Genomic DNA, 22,589 nt, shown 5'->3' with positions numbered 1-22,589 from the left:
CGAGAGGAGAAAACTGAGCTCCAGTCAGTCCGACGATCACCGGCGAACTCCGAGCTCCAGTCCGTGCCGATCTCGAGAGCTCCAGTCCAACGACCGCAATCCGAGATCGCGATCGATGAAGATCGCGAACGACGTCGCGAGATATCGCTGTCGCGAGATCGCACCGTCGATCGCGATCTCGCGAAGCGTCGATCGCGATCTCGAGAAGATCGAGATCGCGCCGTCGCGATATTGCGCCGTTGATCGCGATCTCGCCTTCGCGAGATCGCGCCGGCGAGATCATGGTCGACGGCGCGATCGTCGGACTGGAGCTCGCGAGGCACCGCGCCGTCGAACCCAATCGAGCGTCGATCGTTGATGATTTTTTTTTTCTGGGTTTGTCTTTTCCTTCTTCTTTTCCAAACACCAGAAAATTTTTTCCGGAAAATTTTTTGAAATGCAACCAAACACATGAAAACATTTTCCTTTCCGGAAATGTTTTTACACGAACCAAACACAGCCTTAGTGTAAAGGAACATAGCTATGGGTCTAGCATTGCACTATAGTTAAAATAGTAATAAAATAGTTTATTTATAGGTAAATTACATAATTGGTCCCTATCCTTTTACACTATATTTCAATTCGGTCCCTAACCTATCAATTGTGTCAATTTAGTCCCTAAACTTTTGGAGTCGGGTCAATTTGGTCCTTGCCATGGATGAAAATATCTGATGTATCTAATGATATAATTAAAAAATAGTTTTTCTATCATATCAATGGCCAATAATACAGCCACATCATACTTTAAAAAAAAAAAATTAAGAACAAAATTCCTCCCATGTGAGTTAGATCGAGGGAAAAATTAAATCCCTAACTCTCACTCTATCTCGTCAGACCCTCTCGCCCTCACTCTCATGCCATTAATCCCTAACTCTCTCATCCAATATGAAGTTGCAGGTATCATTATTGATGAGAGCTCGAAAGGAGTGGCAATAGTGGATCTCGTAGAAGTGACCAAACAGTTGTGAAAGTTCCAGAAGGTAATGTGAATAACTATTGTGAGCAAATAAAAGGAAATCAAGAAATATGGAGTGAAAGGAAATGATTTGCTTGTATTACCAATAGATCTGACCAAGTTCATTAATATATACTAGCCTCTAAGCACGCGCTCACGTGCGTGCTCAGAGGCTCTTCTATTTTTTGGGTAAAGATTAATAATTAGTATTTATTATAATTTGGGATTTCTACTTTTTCTAATCACCAAATATATATATATATATATATATATATATATATATTTATATATATGAATACGTGGGGTGAGTTTTGTAGATTTGAGGAGTTTTAAAACTAACAAAAGAGTAATTCTATTTTGTAGGGAGTTAGAGAATAGAAGTAGGAATTTAAATTAACGTAAAAGTAGGAATTTATTATTTTTGTCAATTTACTATTTTAACCCCATTTTTAAGTTTTAGGTATGGGTATTTTTGACAGTAAAAAAAGTAATAACTAACTTTCTTTTTGCCAATTTACTATTTTAACCCCATTTTTAAGTTGTTAGTTAATTAATTTAGGGGTACTTTTAACAGGAAAAAAAAAAAAAAGCAATAAGTAACTTTCTGAATTCTCTTAATATATACAGATACTGTGCATAGCCATTATACAGTGGCTATAACTGACAAACTGAGTTTTAGTATATAAAGTCAATCGACTAGCCTCTAAATACAAACACATGAATCCCTATCTTTCTACAATGATTCAACACTTAAATAATCTTCACACGACACCGTATGGTGATAGACTTGGCTTTGATTGGGATTGCTGTGCATATCACTTCTCTTTACAACAATATGATGCCCTTCTCAAATTCGTTCTCACCACTCACCATCAATAGTGATGCTATTCTTCAATTTAGAATCGTTATGATTTTAGTTTTTTACTGCTTTGATTGTCGCTTTGATATGATAATAATAAATTACATAATTGAGATCACATTGGTGAAAATGAGAAAATAAAGCAACTGAATTAGGGGTTAATGGTGTGAGAGAGAGGGTAAGGGATTTAATTTTTCCCCCATCTAATTCACTTGAGGAGAAGTTTGTTCTTAATTTTTTTAGTATGAGGGGGTCTTTTTTTTTTTTTTTTTTTTTTTGTAAGTATGACGTGGCTATATTGTTGGAAGTTGATGTGATAGAAAAACTATTTTTTAATTATACTATTAGACACGTCAAATATTTTCATCTAAAACATAATGGCAAGGATCAAATTGACACGATTCCAAAAGATTAGGGACTAAATTGACACAATTGAAAGGTCAAGAACCAAATTGAAATATGATGTAAGGGATAAAGACTAATTATATAATTTACTCTTTATCTATATCTATCTATATATATATATATATATATATAATAGCAGAAGCTGAGAGAAAATGGATTCTTACGATTAAGGAGGTGTTGACAAATAGGATAATTGTCTATCTTAAATTCAGACACGTGTGCAATTTAAAGTTACAAAACAGCGTATGTTGCACCATTTGAGTGCCTTAAATTTTACCCATTTACCGTGCACACAGTTTAAAAACAGAAACACCATTAAATTGAAAGAGACTGAGAGAGAGTCTGATAAACAAAGAGCGAGAGCCCATAGTTTCCGATCAAAAAAAAAAAACCCGCTTCCCAGTTCCTTTCAAAAACACTTTGTTTCCAGTTACGCTAAAACGATCTTTTTGCTTTTCGATTTTTCCAGAAAAAGAAGCAGAAGAAGAAGGAAGATGAAAAACAAAATCCAAAACTTAGATGAGAAAGAAGTAAGCGATCAGAGGTGCCATCTCCGATTCTCTCACACATTGGCCACCGATTCATTAGACCAACTCAATCTCAACCCTACTACTACTACAGACGAAAACCCTAAACAAACCCTAGACGATGACACTACTACTGCTGTCACGCCCATCAGAGCGCCTCGAAGAAGAAGAAAAGGAAGAACCAACCGATGAGGCTTCCGATCAGCCTTCTGTAACCACTGTCGATTCCGATGCGAAGTACGGCGAGGATTCAAAGAGCACTATAGCCGCTGCCTATAGCAGGGGATGTTGTTGATGTGGATCTGGCTTCCAATCGTTTCACTCCGCACTCCAAGTACAAATTTAGGTTTTTGTTTTAACTCTCTCTTGGATTCAGTTGTAGATTTCATTTGTCATTGATTGATTTCAATTCCGATCTGTGTAATAAAAAAGTAATGGGTTTTTCTTTAGCTTTTCTTTTTTTGGGTTTGTAGATGGAAAGGCAAATCATTGGAAATTCTGTTCTTAATTTTAATTTCTTGGGTTTTGTTTTGTTGATTATTGTTTTTTGGTTAGAACTTTTTTTTCCCTGTTTGGTAGATTTTTGTTAGATTTAGTTCCTGTTTGCACCTGAAATTTGAATTCATTAAATTGTAGCATAAAAAACGGTTAAGAATTATGCACCAATTTCTTTTCTTCATACCCTTTTCTTATTTACTTAATTTTCTGTTTTATTTCAGATTATGAGAGATTTAATTTTTCTGTATATAGGTTATGGTTTTATAATCTCTGAGCATCCTAAGACTCTTATATCAACATGAATTGCAAGTGTTGTAATATATGTGATTCTAAATTTGAACTCGATTGTAAATGTAGATTGCAATTCATTTGCCTTAGATTGCCGTTCTGTTCAGTGCAGCCTTATTTTGGGAATACAAGATTGATGAAAATTGAGAATGCTATGAGTGTAATATCTGTTGAATTCTATTTACAGGGGACTGAGTGTAATATTTGTTGCTGTTTCTGTGATGTATGTCCATGGGCTGTATTTTTGTTGCTACATATTTTGTTTTCTGCAGAACAGGTTTAGGATTTTCTGCATAATCTGTGCTTACAGGGGGTAATTCTAATATCTATTGCTGTTTTTGTATTGTATGTCCATGGACTGTATTTATTTTGTTGCATATTTTGTTTTCTGCAGAATAGGTCTTTGTTCCCCTGTATTTATGCTTACAAGGTTGTTATGTGTTTTTACATGGATTTCCCTTTTATCAAAAAAAATTTCTATCTTTATCTTAAAAAAAAAAAAAAAACTTTGTAAATACTGCAGACTGCAATTCGTTGGCATCGTTTGGTTTTGTTGAACGCCTCATGGGTAGTTAGCATATCTTCTCAAACTTTCAAATGTCATTTATCTAAATCACTAATTTAAATTTTTTTCCCTGCCAGAAAAGTTACTGGATTCTCTAATAGGAGAATTACTGTTGGGTTCTCTACAATAAAATGAAAGGTATGATAGCCTAAATTTTCCACCTTATTTCATTGTTCAATGAAATCTCTTTTCCGTTTGCAATTGCTTTGATTTAGGACAAAGATTTCCTTAACAGCAACACAAATAAGACTATAAGTGCAAATGTTTTCTGGGAAAAGAAAATCTTAGAAGAGGAGATTTTAAGAACTTAATTGGAACTTAAAATAGATGGGTACATTTAAGGTTTTTATGTTAAGGTAGAAAACGTTGGAGGAACTATTGTCAGGAGAAAGGAAGGAATTGATCAAATGGGAAGTAAAACAAAACATCAAAACATAGATTTATGACAAAGAACAAAAAATTCAAAAACAAAAACAAAATAAAGATTATCAAATTAACACAGGTCAGACTATTATTTTCAAATTAAGCATATGGGCCAACATCCAAATGAAGATTATTTATTATGTGACTAATTAGTTAAGGTGAGGGAAGAGTACAAAAAATTAAAATGAAAACTTACTAGGAAATGAAAGAGCAGCCAGTTGTTGGCATGATAGCCCTTTTCTTTTTCTTATGTTTTTTGCACATATTTTCTTTCTGTATTTCTTGCTTACTTTTCCCTTATTTCTTATAGGTGTTTTTATTTTTTTTTTATTTTTTTTTTATTTTTAATTTTTAATTTTATTTATTTATTTATAGGATCTAACAATAGATTGGTCATGAATAAATGTGCCATATTATTGGGTTTGGGATGGTATATAATCTGTTAGAAATTGACATGTCACATATATGTCTATTTTATAGAAAGGATTTAATAATCAATATATTGCTTGGCTTTAGGTTTGCTATTTATAAATAATGTCATGTTACATTATTGGATGACATTTTCCAAAAAAAAGTAGGTGAAGTATATTGAGCTAAGTGTAAATTTCTTTGAAAATATTTAAAAGACAAACAACTATATAAGTTTTGATTGTCGTCTAATATGTGAATGACCAATAATGTTATATAGTCTCAACCTTTAGATGAATCAAAGGACTTTTTTAGAGAGTGAAGACAAATAAATGTACCAAATATTATGTAAAGGTTGCTTTAGTCATCTGGCTTAAATAGTAGAATTATTATTAAAAAAAAAATTCAGATAGTAAGGCAATGTGCGAACTTTGGCAATCATGCGTTGTCAAAGATTGGTTTGAAAATGTTGCTGATAAAAGGGGTTGGTATGTTACTAGGGATAGAGTTTAAAATTTCATTGATAGTATTCATCCTCCCCCCTAGTACTAAGTCCATTTTTTAAGGCTTTTGCCACTGGAATAAGCATTAAGTTATGTTTTTATATTAAGGTATATTTTTATACTTTTTGGTATCATTTTGTTATTTAGCATTGGAGTATTTTTTGTTAAGATAGAAATGGGATTACTTTATGATTGTGTACGAAATTTGTGAGGACTTTCTTAGTGACTTCTCCTCCACTATAGAGTTATGTACATTTTTTGTATGTACCCTTGGTCTGTCTGATTGGAAGCCTTTTATTCTGGTTTTTCTTGGGTTTGAAAGGTGATTTGGTTAGGTAACAGACACATTGTTAATTGGCTTATAGTATGCATCTTAGAGTTTGATAGGTTTCGTATTTTGGATGATGTATGTTAGATTGTTGGGCTCTTCTACTTTAATGAAGATTTGGAATTTTCTTGAGGAGAATACTAAAAAAAATTAAGTATCTGCAATATTTCATTATGTAGCACTGATGCTTGATGTGGTAGATAATTTGCAGTTGGTTCATTATGATAACTTTTTTTTCTCTCTCCAATCTTTCTCTTATCTATATATTTTTTTTCTTCCTCAGGTCAAAGCTGATTGGTTGTGTTATGTGAAATCTACAACTGTATAGGAACCTTGCTCTTTTATAGTTTTAGAGTTAAGATAAGGACAAGAGTCATGTGCTTTTCCATCTTGCAAGTTCCTAGATGTAGAATTCCCATCTTAGCTACTGTTTGGAGGGAAAGCTTCCACAGTTTGAGTAGGACTGACAAAAATAGTTTAGCTTTAGGCTACTTGGTTCTAATATCTATGGGCTTGAGAGAGGTTACAATAGAAAATGGACACGAAGTCCTGTATTTACAAAAAGTGATACATTTAGTGTAAATAAGACAGAGATTAGTCAATTCCACAATAATGAATATTGTGAATCATAAGATTCACTTCCTATAGATTATTGAAATAAAACAAAAAATATATGTGGCTACCTTCAAAAGAATAATCTACGGTATGATTGTTTTTATTGTGTATGTCTTAGTGTTTTGGATTTGAGTACTTATAGATGATTTACTTTTATTTATTTATTTTATGAATAGATGATTACATAATAATGGGTGAAAAGTTTCATGAATTCCATAACTTGGGTGTGTGTATAATCTAATATATCTATTTTGTTTATCACTACGAGGTTTGTTGTTAACAAATTTTCTCTGTATCATTGCAGCTTTTTCGGGATTGTGATTTTTTTTTATTTATTTATTTTTTTTTTTTGCAATTGAAATTTAGGGTCAAGATTAAGATTCAATGTTGTTTTTATGGGTTATGACTTATGAATTGGTTTGGTTTTAGAATTTGAGATTCCCATCTACTATTGATTATGCATTTTATTTGTTGTAGGTGGAATTCTGTTTTGTTTATATATTGTGGCTTGATTATGCACTACAACTTTTTTTTTCTTTTGCAATGTCCCTTTTAAGGGTTATATATTGGTTTGGTTTTAGAATTTGATATTCCAATGTACTATTGATTATGCATTATTATTTGACTAATATTTTTCTGACTTTCTGTTTCACAAACCAGTAGCCATTTTTCTCTTTTAAACTTTTTGGTTGTAAAATTCTCTAACCTCATGGTTTATTTCATTGTGGTTCCTAGGAATAGCAGACTTGCTATTTGAAATTGTCATGTAAGTTTTAATTGCTTATAATCAGATTCTTTTTTTTTTTTTAATCTCTCATAACAGGGAAGTACACACGAGTGATTTGAAGAAACTAATTTCTAAAAATTTAGGGGATATTGGATACTATATGCTTAAATATACTACGTTATTTAATATGTAAAATGATCCTGCGCATTGCGCGGGTTAAACACTAGTTTATTTAAATTAAGAATATTTCCCACCAAAAAATCGGACCATTAATCCCACTCACCATTAAAAAGTGCAAATACGGCACATCAAGCTCCTAGATGGATTGAGCTATAAGATGGATTCCTCCCATCCACCCTCGTGTAAAAGTAAATTTCGATGGGGCTACTTTCAATTCTCAGGGTGCTGCTAGTCTTGGGATTGTTATCCGAGACTCCACAGGTGGTGTGCTCAGTGCTATGACAGAACGGGTTCCTCTTCCTTCATTCCCGGCTAGAGTATGGTCATGTAATACAAGATGTTTTTATGTTAGATGCAAGTTTTCATTCTTGTATTTTCTCTCATGTTAAACACAGACAATACTGTTGCCCATTTCTTAGCCAGAAAAGCTGTTTCTGGCAATGAGCTACAGGTATGGATTGGTTCCTCGCCTGCTGATATAGCTCCCTTAGTCACACGTGACTCTTTATAATTTTTTCTTACTGCAATAATACTGATTCTCGGGTCTGGTTTCTCAAAAAAAAAAAAAAAAAAAAAAAAAAAAAGCTCCTAGATTAAATAATATATAATAATGGTAATAATAAATAGATAACCGGCTAGGAAGATCATAGCGGAGAACTAGCACGAAAGTCTGGTCTATTACAACCAGTGCAGTTCACATCATATTTCATCTTAACTATGTTTTCCATCATTCACACAAAGCCTTTAGTGTCTTAGCGGCTACCTCGCTTAAAGGTGAGTTCATGAAAATGGAGACGAAACAACAATAACGTCCAAATTAGTTTTTGGAATGAGTGGAAAAGGGATATAGACATCAATAACATGTCTTGCAAAAGACTATCAAAGAAAAAAAATTATCACCCGAATCAATAGCACCAAATAATTCGATGGATGATATAAAATGACACCAATATGTCAATGACAATAAAGAAAAGAGCACAAGTGGGATTCAAAAATTTTAAGCTAATAAATTTCATGTGCTATCAAGACTCAAGAGGCAACTATATAAAGAACAAGAACATAAAAAATTTTGTGCTGATTTCATTTAGTCAATCCAATCCTTAAAAAGTAACATCATGTAGAGAGGAAGATTCACTGCAGCAATGATAGTAAGCATTCGGAATGTCTGCACCAATCTCTGAATCGCGATCTTTTTCTTTGATTTGCTTGTTCTAGTTGTCATTTTTAACATAGAATCAACATCTGCACCCAAGTCCACATTCATAGAGGCTTCTATATCCTGAGAGATATGTTTCTTAGCTGTTGGCCGCATTACAGCATTACCCCTGCTACAAAAAGTCAGACATTTTAATATGAAAAGGCAAATACAAAGAATGGTTATACAAATAAATGAATAACTACCTAAGTTTAACTTAAGGGGACTATAGGGTATGTCTGAAAATTGGAATGTCTAGGAACCCACTGCAGAAGCTCTTTATGAGGTCCTTAAAGCTGAAAACAGATTTTAGGAAATTTGGAGCTTTTATGAAAAAGGTCTACGGGTGCATTTGGGTAAGCTGTTGCTAAACGGTGTTTTGGGTTTAAAATAAGCGTCTGTAAAAAAATTTGAGGAAATGTTGTTGCAAAATGGAGTTTTGGGTTTTAAAACGCACTCTTAGGCTCCCAAAACACCTAACCAAACAAACCCTATAATTCACTGTGCATGCGAATCAAAAACTTAAATGCACTATTCACTTTAATTTGACAAACACTCAAAACACCACGGTGCTTTTCAATTAAAGCTCTACTTTCTACCATAAAGCCAAACGGGCATTATAGATCCGTTATAACATACAATCAAATGACATAATTTGAGTGCCTACCATGTGCAATATATATTTCTACCAAAAATAATAAGAAATTAGAGCAGAAAGAACCTTTCAACCAAACCCCTTTCACTTAAATTAGCAATTGGGGCATTCAAAGCTTTCTTCACAAGATGCATCGATCCTTCTGCATCCCAAATCATTTCATATTCGCAGTTCTCATCTTCATTTTTCTCCTTTGTTCCACCTCCAAAAATGTTGCAACTTACTATTAAATTGCTACAATGGTTCCAAACACTCAAGCCACTTGTAGGCCAAAGAAGGAGGGCAAGAAGGGTCAGAACAAATAGTGAAAGATACCTGACATTTTCAGCAACGGAGATTTAAGAACAAATGTCAACTGACAAGTTCTATTATGTATTTATTACTCTCAAGTCAACTCAGAGTTACCATATGTAGATGTGTGTTTGCATTGGAAGAAAGCACAGATGAGTTGAGATTGCTTCTTCTGGATGGGATGCATTTGGAAGTGTAAAGTTACTAGCAGATAATAGCATGAAAGACGGGTATAAGTTTCCCATCTGCCAACTTATGGTCCCTACAGTTTGCTGCATAGTATCATCAAATAAATGTCATACCATGGGTAAAAATAACAAAAGATTAAACATCAATACTTGCCTCTTTTATGGACCCAAATTTTGAGTTGTGGCTGACTGTGCACTGATCATGATCGTGACCAGATAAAATGAGTACCTGAAATGGCCTCAAGGTATGAGCAAAAGTTTTTTGATAAGTAGAGTATAAGCACAAGTGAAATTAACTCCCCTAAATATCTCCTTTTTTTTCAAAAAATTGTTTTTCTGCCATATATCTTCTTTCTTAATCTTTACTTCTTCTTTTGTCTTATATAATTTGTCCTTTCCAGTCAATCCAATAGCAATGACATTTCAATGATGGAGTCATCTGAATTGTTCCAAAACACAGAAAGTACTTTGAAACTTTCCAGGAACGGGCCTGACACACTTGGGCCAACATGGAGCTGGCAGAAATAAACATGCACAGGGGGCATCAAGGAGAGGTTTGGCAAGTGTATCCATCTCACCTCTGTATCATTATGTCCAATACGCAACAAGGAGGGGGAAGAGAACTTACAGGCTTTATTAATTCCAGCAGGCGGTTTGATGACTCTTCAAAGACATAATTTTGGTACCTGTATTATTGGGCCAACCATCAAGTGGGACTCCTCAATTATGAATACCCAACTTTACAACTTCAAATAATTCTTATTGTGTCCATTTCAGAGAAGGGAGACAAGAATCTTACACTACTTCTTGACTATCAACAGCACGCAAGACCCGCTGGACATGAAAAATCAGACTCATATTATAAGGTCAAGAACCAACAGGAATATATCAGCATTTTAATCTTGAAGCTATGATATTATAATGATATTTACTATAATGCCACAAAATTTTTACTAACAGCGACTATAAGTGGAGTAAAAATTGGTAGAACTTTTTACCCTATCACTGTTGTTTCCACAAAAATTGTACTAATCATAGTTGTTATTATCGTATGAACTATAAAAGTATTGTATCATAGATACATTGACCATGCTCATGAATCGAACAATACATAGATGCATATCATATGAATCTTATGCATATCAGACCATTACATATGAAATAGAAGAACAAGAAGAGATAGTAGATGTTTGAAATGATGAAGAAGAAGATGGACCAAAAGATGTCAATGAATAAATTATTTTGCAAATTGATGAAAATGATGATAACATTAACTTGAACTATGGAGATGAAATTGATTAGGCCAAATGATGAGAAAAAAAATATTATTTTTTTGGCTTATTTATCATGTATTATCACTTTTAAGTTTGACCAATTTTAATGCAAATATTAAAGATATATTCTAAATTGAATTATTTATCAGCTTTGTTAAATATTATTACATAAGTGATGATTAAATTAGTCATTAGTTGAATGTGTTCCAAATTTATAATAATTATGCCTTAATTTTAAAGTGTTTATGTATCTTATCGTACAAAATATGATATGATTAAAAAAATAAAAGATCATTCTACGATTCACGTTTTTACAACTATGTTTACTTATTATGGGAATAAAGCTAGGGGCAAAACAGTAAACTCATGTATACCTATATATATATGTATCAATAATATGTTTCATGTAAGGGTTAATTGGAAATAACCCTACATATGTTTTATCAACAACATGGAATCAGAGCCATAGCCACCACCATTAACCCCACCTGCCACAGCCCATCCCTTTTCCGCTGCCGGTCACCTTCATCGTCGACGCTGATCAACACTACAACCTCAGTCGACTGACTCATTGGTCTCACGGCACCATATCGCCATCACTTGACCAAGATTCAGTCCTGGTTCAGGTCGCCTCCCTCCGGCAACACATACTAGCCACCAGCCGTCGCTTCTATCCTCGCTCTGCCGCTGGATTTGTCAGTCTAGGGCTCTGTTACTTTTTCTCTGGCGTATCATTTCCTCTGCCTATTATGAGTTTATAAGCTTCTTTTTTTTCTGGTTGCTATCGATAGTCATGGTTGTTGGTTGTTGGCTGTTCTCAATGGTTGCTGGGATTGTTGAGTGTTGATGGTTGAGTTGTTTAATTGTATTGTTGATTCTCTGGTTTAGTTGCTCTCCACAGGCCCGTTGGCTTTATTTTATTCACTGTTTGTTGGTTCTTTTACCTAAGTTTCTTTTGTTATGGATTTGAAAGGTGCTGCTCAACAGCATTTTATGTTATCTCCTGATATGCTTTCGATTACCTCCATTCGCCTTGATGGGAGTAATCATGCACAATGGGCTCAAGCAATTGAAGTGTTTCTTCTTGGTAGAAAGAAATTCGATTATGTGATTCAAGAACCCCCTGTGTCTATAGACTCTAACTATGCTGATTGGAGAGCCAAAGATGCACAAATTAGGAGTTGCTTGTGGAATAGCATGGAGTCTAAGATTAGTTGTAGTTTGGTTTTCTTACCAACTACTAAACTTGTTTGGGAAAAAGCCAAGGAACTTTACTCTGGTGTTAACAATTTGAAGCGGATTTATGATCTTCATCAAAATTATTTCTCTTTGAGCTTGAGTGATTTGTCTTTGGAGGACTATTATAACAAGTTTAAGAGTGTATGTGAAGAACTCAATATTTATCAACTCATCTCCTCCGTTTTTAAACTTTGAAGAAACAACGAGATTCTATGCATGTTGCTCGCTTCCTCTTTGGATTGCCTAAAAGTTTGAATCTAGTAAAATCACAAATTTTAGCAAGTCCAGACCTCCCTTCATTGAGTGAAATTTCTGGTAGACTTCGACAGGCCACATTATCTGACTCTAGTACTGTCTCTTCCTCCAATACTGATGCATTACCTTCTAATGATAAATCTTTCTTTGCCACTTATAAGAGGAGTAATAGAGGTGGTCGTGGAGGTGGAGGTGGAGGTCGAGGTCGTGGGGGCCGAGGCCATGGAGGTTGTGGCCAAGGGGGTCGTGGAAGTGAACAAAGGGGTCGTGGTAGAGGACATGGTCTTCGTAAGTGCACTAATTGTCATGGTGAGAATCATACAGTAGAATTTTGTTGGGAGTTGTATGGTGAACCTTTGGCTCACCAAGCTAGTTTTCAAGTTGAAGAACCACCTTCACAGTCACTTCCACCAACATCTAGAGTAGTCTCTATTCTTGAGGAAGAGTACAATCACCTCCTGTCTCTGCATTCCAACCTTGTTGGGTTTGATTCTATTGCTACTTTGGCCCAACAAGCTACTTCCACTGCTCGTCTTGCCACTCAGGACCCTTGGGTCATTGACTCAAGTGCTAATGATCATATGACAGGTACCTCAAGCTTAGTCTCTAACCTTGAGCAATCTAGTAGTCTTCCCAATATTACATTGGCAGATAACTCAGCCACTACAGTTTTTGGTTTGGGCATTACCAATCTCAATCCTAATCTTTCTCTCTCTTCTGTCTTATATATTCCTAGTTTTACTTTTAATCTTTTGTCAATTAGTAAGCTTACTAAGCTTTTGAATTGCGCTGCCATTTTTTTATCCACTCATTGTATCTTTCAGGATCTCAAGACAAGGAAGATTATTGGAGGGCATGAAACCGGTGGACTTTATTACCTGGATTGGCGTGGTTCTTCCACTTTAGTGGCTTCTCATTTGTCTATCTCGCCTCTTCAGCATCACTTGTCGCCTTGGTCATCCATCTCTCCAAAATTTGAAGTCACTAGTTTCGTCGTGTCGTCAAATTGAGTCCTTACAATGTAAAGCATATCAATTGGGTAAACACCATAGGGTGTCTTTTGCCTCTAGGCATGAGAGTCATGTTAGTAGTCATTGTCATTTAGTTCATTCTGATATTTAGGGTCCAATAAACACTCCCTCATTGTTAGGATTTAGATATTTTGTCATTTTTGTTGATGATTATTCTAAAGTCACCTATCCTTATCTTATGAAAGAAAGGTCTGAATTGTACTCAATTTTCAAATCATTTTATATGGAAATAAAGACTCAGTTTAATGCTTCACTTCATAATTTTCGGTCTGAGAATGCTCATGAATATTTTCATACATCTTTGTCTCAATTTTTTTATGATCATGGTATAATTCACCAATCTTCATGTCCTAATACTCCGCAACAACATAGTGTTGCTAAACGCAAAATGCATCATTTGTTAGAGGTCACTCGTGCCTTAAAGCTTCATATGCGCGTTCCCAAATCATATTGGAGTGATGCTATTCTCACTACCTGTCACCTGATTAGTCATATGCCTTCCATTATTCTAGGTGGTCAGATCCCTTATATTGTGCTCTCTCCTGATGCACCTTTGCTTCATCTACCTCCTAATATTTCTGGTTGTGTGCTATGTTCATATCTTAGGTCCAAGAAGTAACAAACTTGATCCTAGATCCATTAAACATGTTTTTCTTGGGTATTCTCATACTCAAAAGGGATACCGATGTTACTCACCTACTCTTCGTCGTCATTTCATTAGTGCTGATGTCACATTTGATGAATCTCAATCTTATTTCTCTCCTTCGGTTGCTAGTGACAGTTCTCCTCCTTGTCTTCCTCTCCTACCACATATGTCTCCCACTAAATCTCCTCAAAAACCACTCCAGGTATATTGTCATCGGCAAAAACCTCCAACACAGACTTCTTCCCCACCTAGTGATCCGCCTCTTGATCTTGGCTCTCTTCCAATTGCTTTGGGCAAAGTTAAGCATTCTTGTACCTCTCATCCTATCTCTCAATTTGTCTCTTATGGTCACTTGTCTTCATCTCTCCATGCTTTTACCTCATCCTTGAATTCTACTGTTGTTCCAAAGTTTGTCAAGAGGCTATGTCCATCTCTAGTTGGAAGTCAGCTATGGAGGCAAACATGTCTGCCCTGTCTAAAAATGCTACTTGGTTTTTAGTTACTCATCCTCCAGGGAAAACTATTGTTGGTTGTCTTTGGGTGTATACTATGAAGTATTTGCCTGATGGTTCTATTGAGCGTTTGAAGGCTCGCTTGGTTGCCAAAAGGTATACCTAGACATACGATGTCGACTACGCCGAGACATTATCACCTGTTGCTAAAATTTCTTCTGTCCAGATTTTGATCTCGTTGGCTGCTAATTTGGGCTAGCCATTATTTTAGTTAGATGTTAAAAATGCCTTCTTGAATGGCGATTTGAAGGAAGAGCTGTATATGGAGCAACCACCTAGGTTTGTTGCTCAAGGGGAGTCTGGAAAAGTGTGTAGGTTGCATAAGGCCATCTATGGTCTTAAACAATCTCCAAAAGCTTGGTTTGGTAAATTCAGTGAAGTAGTGTTAAAGTTTGGATTGCGACGTTGCCACTCAGATCACTTTGTGTTTTCTCGTATCGTACCTTTGCAAGAGGAAAGATTTTGTTGATAGTATATGTTGATGATATTATAATTACTGGTGATAACAAGAAGGGTATTGATGATTTGAAAAGATACCTTCAAAATTCCTTTCAAACTAAGGATCTGGGTAAACTTCGTTATTTCTTGGGTATTGAGGTAGCACGATCTAAAGAAGGCATCAGTTTATTACAAAGGAAGTATGTGTTGGATATTTTGGAAGAAACTAGCTTGTTAGGATCTAAACCAATGGAGACTCCTATGGATCCTAATGTCAAATTGTATGAAGATCAGGGGGAGCTATTATCTAATCCTGAGAGATATCGTCGTCTAGTTGGCAAACTGAATTATCTCACAATTACTCACCCAGATATATCATTTGCAGTTAGTGTTTTGAGCTAGTATATGAAAGATCCTCACCTTCCATATTGGGAGGCAATTATTCGAATTGTGAGGTATCTTAAAGCACATCCAGGCCGTGGTCTTTTGTATAAAGCCAATAGTCACCTACGAGTAGAAGCCTACTGGGTAATTGGGCTGGATCACCGTCAGATAGAAAATCCACTACTGGGTATTGTACTTTTCTGGGAGGAAACCTAATTACTTGGAGAAGTAAGAAACAAACTGTTGTTGCCAAATCTAGAGCAAAGGTTGAGTATAGAGCCATGGCACACACATCATGTGAGCTTATGTGGATTAAGCATTTACTTGAGGAATTAAGATTTGTTGTGAAGATGCCTATGACTATGCATTGTGATAATCAAGCAGCAATTTACATTGCCTCCAATCTTGTGTTCCATGAGTGAACCAAGCATATAGAAGTAGATTGTCATATTACTCAGGAGAAAGTAGAAGATAGTGTAATTGCTACTCCATATGTTTGTACAAGAGTGCAAATTGCTGATATGTTTACTAAAGCTCTATGTAAAACTCGTTTGAGTTTATTATGTAACAAGCTTGGATTGTATGATAAATACTCTCCAGCTTGAGGGGGAGTGTTATGGGTATAAAGCTAAGGGCAAAACAGTAAACTCATGTATACCTATATATAACAATAATATGTTTTAAGTAAGGGTTAATTGGAAATAACCCTAAGTATGTTTTATCAACAACACTAACAATAACAATAACTATTAGTGAAGAGTAAATTTCACTGAGACTTCTTACTCCAAATGTGACAAAACAATACCTGGTTGATGACTGGGGAACCACGGAGTCGACCACAAGAAGTCCAATCCTGCCGGTACAATGGAATATGGGTCAATAAAACCCTTGGATTCAATTGAACATCTACAAAATATCAAAATATATATGATTTAATTCTATATTGGAAATTCCAACTTATCAATAAAAAAGGATAAGTCAATATCATGTACATACCCATGGAGACATTTTTGACAAAATTCCATGTTAGGGAAGCCAAATCTTCTTGTGGACGCCCTGTAAAATTATATTTTCATTTCCCTTAGTACTTAAATACCTTGAGTAAAAGAAATACTACAAACAAATCTAATATTGTCATAATCCCATTATTATTCTGCATGCAATATAAAGCAGAATGCCCCAGTTACACAAGGTTCCAATGCCATTTTTAAGAGCTTATTAATCAAATCATACTTTGGCGTGCTATGCTAAGTACTATGCTAATAGTGTGATCAACAACAGGCACGGTGATAAAAAGACTTTAAATTTCACGCAGTCAACGAATGTGTATTTACCCGAAATATGCAAGGGAAATACCAAATAGGCATCTTGATATGTCTAGTCTTGAGACAACCAATCCCATTCAATGTTTAAAATATATATTTTGAGCACAAATTCATTTTTCAGACCAACTCTCAAACCAGTCAGAAAGACACACTCATTGAAACCAGTGTCCTACATGTCCAAAATCTATTATCCTATGAGTTTCAGTATGGCAGAAGATCAACTTTGTGAAATTTTTTTTTTAAAATGAGGAAAAATAAAAAATAAGAAATAAAAGAATAGGAAGAGAATATGAATAAAGAAGGAAGAAGATTGATTGAACAAATGCATAGGTAACATTCTAGTCAGTGCTAAGCATACTTAAACTGATAACATTAAGGGGGTGGGGAAGAACTATGCAACATTAGATTAATAATATTCTCTTTCTGCAGCAAGACTATTAGATGTGCCCATTTACACATCAAGGTTTGTAGTGATAGAAAAAAAGAGTATATGTCACTAATGAATGGGACATTTTGGAAAACCATTGACACATCAATATGAGAGGAATTTTTAAAAACAAATGCACACGCCCACCCTTTTTTCTTTTCTATTCTTTTTTGGTTCCTGTGATAGTGTGGAGAGGGCGTTGGTGGGAGAAGTAGAAAAAGATTTTCAATTCCAAGGTAGTTTACTCTTATAAGATTTGGACAGGCAAGTCCAAAGTTTCCAACATTCTTCTATTTTTGCATGTCCAAATATTTGACACTATTAAAATTGATTGGGAAGATAATAAGACCATTTCAAAACTATCTACACTTCCATAGACTAAAACTATTATTGTTATGCTAATCTCATAACATTTTTAAATCAAAATTTATGGGGACAACATAACTGAGGGACCCATGTTGCACCATGGTTGTAAAATTATTTACAATAAATGTCGGTTTTCAAGCATGCCTCCTAGGCATGAGGATAAATAGCCCCTGGATTACCCGGTAACTAGTTCTAGCGTTAGTTGCCCGTAGAAGCTTGATTAACAATGAAAATTGTTGTACAGTATGCTCTGCGATTTGCAACTAATTTGAGTGAAATTCTCCTACGTCATAAAAAAAAAAAAAAAAAATCAAGCACACTCTTACCTATGCAACAATGTTTTGAAAATATGACAACTTGCAACCATTATTGGATCTAAAATGTAAACTAAAAACGGAGTTACAAGAACGTAACTGCTCAATACAAATATGAAGATCAGCCAAGAAATATCTTGAATTTTTTTTTTTTTTTTTTGCCATCATTGTATAATCTTTTCTCATTTTCTTTGCAAATACTTAAGAGTTAGAGATATTTACATACTCATGTAGCAAAGCATTAAAATCCAAATACAAGTTCATATTTGTAAACTTCAATCTATTTACAAAATCATTTAGCAAATCATGATTCTTATTATCTAATAGCTTATATTTGACACTATTAAAATTGATTGGGAAGATAATAAGACCATTTCAAAACTATCTACACTTCCATAGACTAAAATTATATTGTTATGCTAATCTCATAACATTTTTAAATCAAAATTTATGGGGACAAAACAGTAGAAATATGACTTTTGACAAATCACTAACCGCTTCTTTGTTTATCATCAAGAGTTTGGGCATCAATAGCAATAAAATCCACTTTTCCAACTGTAAATTGGTAGTTTCTCATCCCAAATTCATTTTCATAGCGCTTGATAACCTGTATATGCATAATAGTCAACACAAATAAACAAAAAGGAAACCATTTTTTAATAAAGTTTTGACATTACCAGCAAGTGCATTGATAGCTTTCAGAATTTGTGATAGTTTCTATTATAATAATTAAGAGAACATAATAAATACAATGGAGCTCATCAAATCTTTGAACCAAACTACATAGACAAACTCAAATGCAAAATTTGTAGATAGCCACATAGTGATTGAGTTCCAGAAATCCCTACCAGAAATTATCAACATATGAGATACAATTATACATGAATGGGACACACAGGCCAACTCCAATTCATGATAAAGAGCTATATATTGTACTTGTTAAATGGAGTCATACTCCAAGTATTAATGTTATGTACTACCCCACTGATGAAAATCTACTTTTCCATATGTTGTCAAATCTCTTCATAACAAATCAGATCCCATTGCAGTCACATTCTCAATCTAGATCTTTTGTATTGTGGGGATCTACTTTTATAATTCACACAAGCACACTGGATGAATGCTTGCTTAGTTCTAGAAAATAGAGCAGTCTATGCCTAGTGATAACCCACTAAAAATACCTCTGGCCTTTGATAGTGAAGACTTGCATAGCCAATATCATGGTTTCCAGGAAGGTAATAAACTGGGATATTTTTATATCTTCCTTGTGCATTCAGACCAAATATGTGCTTAAAGCGGCTTAAAGATTCCTGCCATCTGATCAACCAAAGAATGTTAAGGGCATACCATGTCAGAAAACTAACATCAAATGTTGCAGGAAATAGCATAAAAACTCTGCCACTCTAAGATAAAGAAATATCTTAAAACCAAATATTTGTGTAAATACAATGAGGCCAGCAAATACCAAGTCGATGTTTGGGCATAAAGAAAAGGAAGAATAAGCAAATCAAAGCAATTTGCAGAGTACTTAATATTCATAGAATAATTTATTCCAACAGAAACACTATGCATAAGTGTACAAACAATAAACTACATGTCCAATAAACTCGTTATCATAAAAGTCCAAAGCAGGCATTCAAACCACCAAAAAATCTCATGTTCTTTGCCCTATTTTTGTTATAACCCTCTAGATGAATTTTGAACGTTGAATGGTAAAATCATCTCCTAAGGTAATTTATCTAAATGATATCTTATTTAAGTATGGAGCCAATCTAATTTTCAAATAGACAAAAAAATTCCAAATCTTACTCTTCATCCGACAAATAAGGTCCACCATCAAAATAATCACCCAAAAACAAAATTACATCAGGTTTGAAAGGCATGATAGATGAGAAAAAAGCTCTGCGCATGAACAAATCGGCATAGAATTGTGCAATCTCAAGAGCAAGAGATTTTGGAGCAAGACCCAGCGAGGTTTTATCCATAAGCTGTTGATGGTAACAAATATACATTAGGATATAATGTACAAGAATAACATAAACGTACTTACACATGTGTGTTGATAAGCAGACAAGCAATTGACATCAATGTTTTAAAAAGCAAACCCATAAGTGAACCAAAAAGGTGAGCACTTCACCATATCAACCACCAACTGAAACAATGACTTCATATTATATCTATTAAATTTTAATACAATTACAAGTACCATAACTATACCAAATGAATAAATAAATTATTTGATGCCAAATATAACGAATATATTTGTTACCTTCATGAGACTAAAAGAATACAAGAATTATTAAAGCATTTGGGGAAATTTTAAAATATATGAATTTTTATATTTTTTGGAATAAAATTGGAACCAGTTCATTGGTTTACTGGTTGAACCAGTGAACCAACCAGTGATAGAACATTTAAGGGAATCAATTGTACCAGTTCACATTTCAGCCGATTAAACAAGGCAGTCCAATCTGGTTTTCATATAATGGTTTTCTTGTGTATTGCAGGATTATCAATAACATTAATGTAACTCAAGAAATTTGAAATACTTCTTTTATTCCTGTCAAGTTGATGGGAGAAATAAAATTTCAGACTTTAAAAGTACTTGTAGGACTAATAAGAGATTAATGAATGATGAAGCCACTTGCCCTTTCACATCAATATATGTGTTTTTTCTTTTTTGAAAATGGTCACTTTTATTGATGAGGAGATCCATCATGGACAAAGATGTGTACACAAACTACTCCTAAGAAATTACATTGAAGAATTATTCTAAAAGACAGATTAAAAAATCTACAATCAAATAGGCGTGTGTGTGTGTTTGCACGCACACACGCGTAAACGTGTTTCTGTATCTCTACACACAAATGTATGTAAATTTGCACGGATAGAAAACATTCACCTGTGGATCAGTAAGAACAACAACTTTTACGTAGTCAGTAGAATATCCTACTTCGTCCATCTGAACTCACAAGTAGAAAGAGTGTTAGTATTTTGGCAGACCTAACCCAAAACATACCTGTATGCCATTGCTTATATGTTATGTACTTATGTATTCATATATGTATAATTTAGATGTTCACGTTCATATTTGAAGGATAGGGTTGCAGTCTCACTTGATGAAGAATATTAAGATATTAGATCAAAGATTCTTATCCAAAACGTAAATTTTTACTAGCATTTCTTAATAGAGTTAGAAAAAAGAAGCCCCTAGAGGAAAGACTCAAAGAAAGAATTCTGTCATCCCTTATAAATGAATAAAATATCTTCCTTCCATTGCTTAGTGATTAAAATATAGTCAATGCATCTGTGATATCAAATTATGTGGATTGATTGGATAAGTGTGTGGTAAGCAGGTGAGTGCTGAGTCCCAAATTGGATGTTTTCTAGGTGAAACTAAGTAATCCAAGTGATTACAAGGAGCCCTAATTGTACTTTGACTAGCCTTTTAGGGTAAGCACAAATGTGGCTATCACTTCCTCAAGTCATGACAAATGGTATTAAAGACAACCCAGTAACACCATGTGGCTCAAGGGTACAAACAACAGTGTGATACCCCGAATTATGTGGATTGATTGGGTAAATATGTGTTGTACAGCTGTGCATAGAATCCCATATCGAGTGTTTACTTGATCGAACTCTAATACAAGCAATTAAAAAATTGAGCTCTAATTGTAAATTTACTAGTCCTTTTGAGTTATAGTGCAAATGTGACTAGCACCTCCTCAACCAACCTAGTAGCCCATGTGACTCGAGGGCATTGCAGCACAAGGTTACAACACAGACCCTAGTTCTCCTTATAAAGGAGAACATGCAATATCACTAAGCTCCAAGGCTCTTGTCATAATTGACCCATATTTGTATCTTATTTGCTTTAGTATAAAATTTTTACTCCTACCCATAATCGGAAAACTTGGAATGGAAATTGGGCATGCATTGGCAAACAGACTTATTAACTAAGCAAATTAATATATATATATATATATATATATATATATTTTATAAATTAATTAACGTTTCCTGGTGTAGAGTGCGTTACGTGTGCCAAGATTGGAAATTAAACTCTTCAATAAAATTTAAGGAAGTGGGACACATTATGGATGCTCTTAAACTTCCAAATATATATATATTCCATAAATAACAGAGGCCAGATTCCCTAATTTATCCATGGAAACAGAGTTTCTTGAATCTTGCTCCCTCTTATTCCCATCTCATATGTTTCAAGAGGAGAGAGAAACAACCAAATAGAGATCCCTCACCAAAAAGGCATGTAGCTACAACGCTTCAGATCCATGTTATGTCGTTTTAAAATTACAAATTAAACATACATAGCTACTAGCTAGATGGGTTTAACTCAGATCAGATAAAAACAAATTCGGGGCTTTCTTTTTCGACTTGCACATTCACAATACAACACAGAGAAAGAAAGAAAGAAAAAAGGTGATAGAAGAAGCAGTTGTACTAGTACCCTGGATTTGGAGTTGAGATGATGATTAGGCCAGGAACAAGCCCAGAGAGATGGCACCCAATATGCAAACATCTCGCCATAAAGAAGGCTCACTGCCCATATTATGCACAATACCACCGTCAACTCTCGCTGCTTCATCGCTCCTCCCACTCCTTCAACCAAAAAAATAAAAATACACTGCAGTTTGAAGATGCTATCTTTTTTTTTTTTTTTGAGAAACCTGAAGATGCTATCTTTAGGTTCCTTTTAGATGGTTCAGTT

At 34.5% G+C, this 22,589-nt stretch overlaps 1 protein-coding gene and 1 long non-coding RNA gene across 5 annotated transcripts; one reads left to right on the top strand and one right to left on the bottom strand.

Moving 5' to 3' along the window:
• Positions 1-2,575: 2,575 nt before the first annotated feature.
• On the top strand, positions 2,576-6,523 carry LOC115979249. Its single transcript, XR_004089005.1, has 3 exons — positions 2,576-3,131; positions 4,214-4,274; positions 6,082-6,523. It is a non-coding gene; the product is annotated as an uncharacterized LOC115979249 (long non-coding RNA).
• A 1,706-nt stretch (positions 6,524-8,229) lies between these two features.
• On the bottom strand, positions 8,230-22,589 carry LOC115981968 (uncharacterized protein C630.12). 4 transcript variants are annotated; one of them, XM_031104421.1, is made up of 13 exons: positions 22,329-22,589; positions 20,763-20,822; positions 19,670-19,848; positions 19,042-19,177; positions 18,356-18,467; positions 16,425-16,484; positions 16,234-16,334; positions 10,449-10,483; positions 10,278-10,335; positions 9,804-9,878; positions 9,576-9,733; positions 9,237-9,485; positions 8,230-8,648 (listed from the first exon to the last, which is right to left on the bottom strand). In XM_031104421.1, exons 1-13 carry the CDS (start codon positions 22,464-22,466, stop codon positions 8,405-8,407), a joined length of 1,605 nt encoding a protein of 534 aa, XP_030960281.1. In that variant the 5' UTR covers positions 22,467-22,589; the 3' UTR covers positions 8,230-8,404. The 4 variants fall into 4 exon arrangements, with proteins under 4 accessions (XP_030960281.1, XP_030960282.1, XP_030960283.1 ...); XM_031104422.1 differs by having other exon boundaries at positions 8,230-8,645; XM_031104423.1 differs by lacking the exon at positions 20,763-20,822.

Source organism: Quercus lobata, chromosome 3 (genome assembly GCF_001633185.2).
Source record: "Quercus lobata isolate SW786 chromosome 3, ValleyOak3.0 Primary Assembly, whole genome shotgun sequence".
Classification (NCBI taxonomy): Eukaryota; Viridiplantae; Streptophyta; class Magnoliopsida; order Fagales; family Fagaceae; genus Quercus; species Quercus lobata.
The sequence above is the reverse complement of the archived record's forward strand: the minus strand, read 5'-3'. Positions and strand labels throughout refer to the sequence as shown.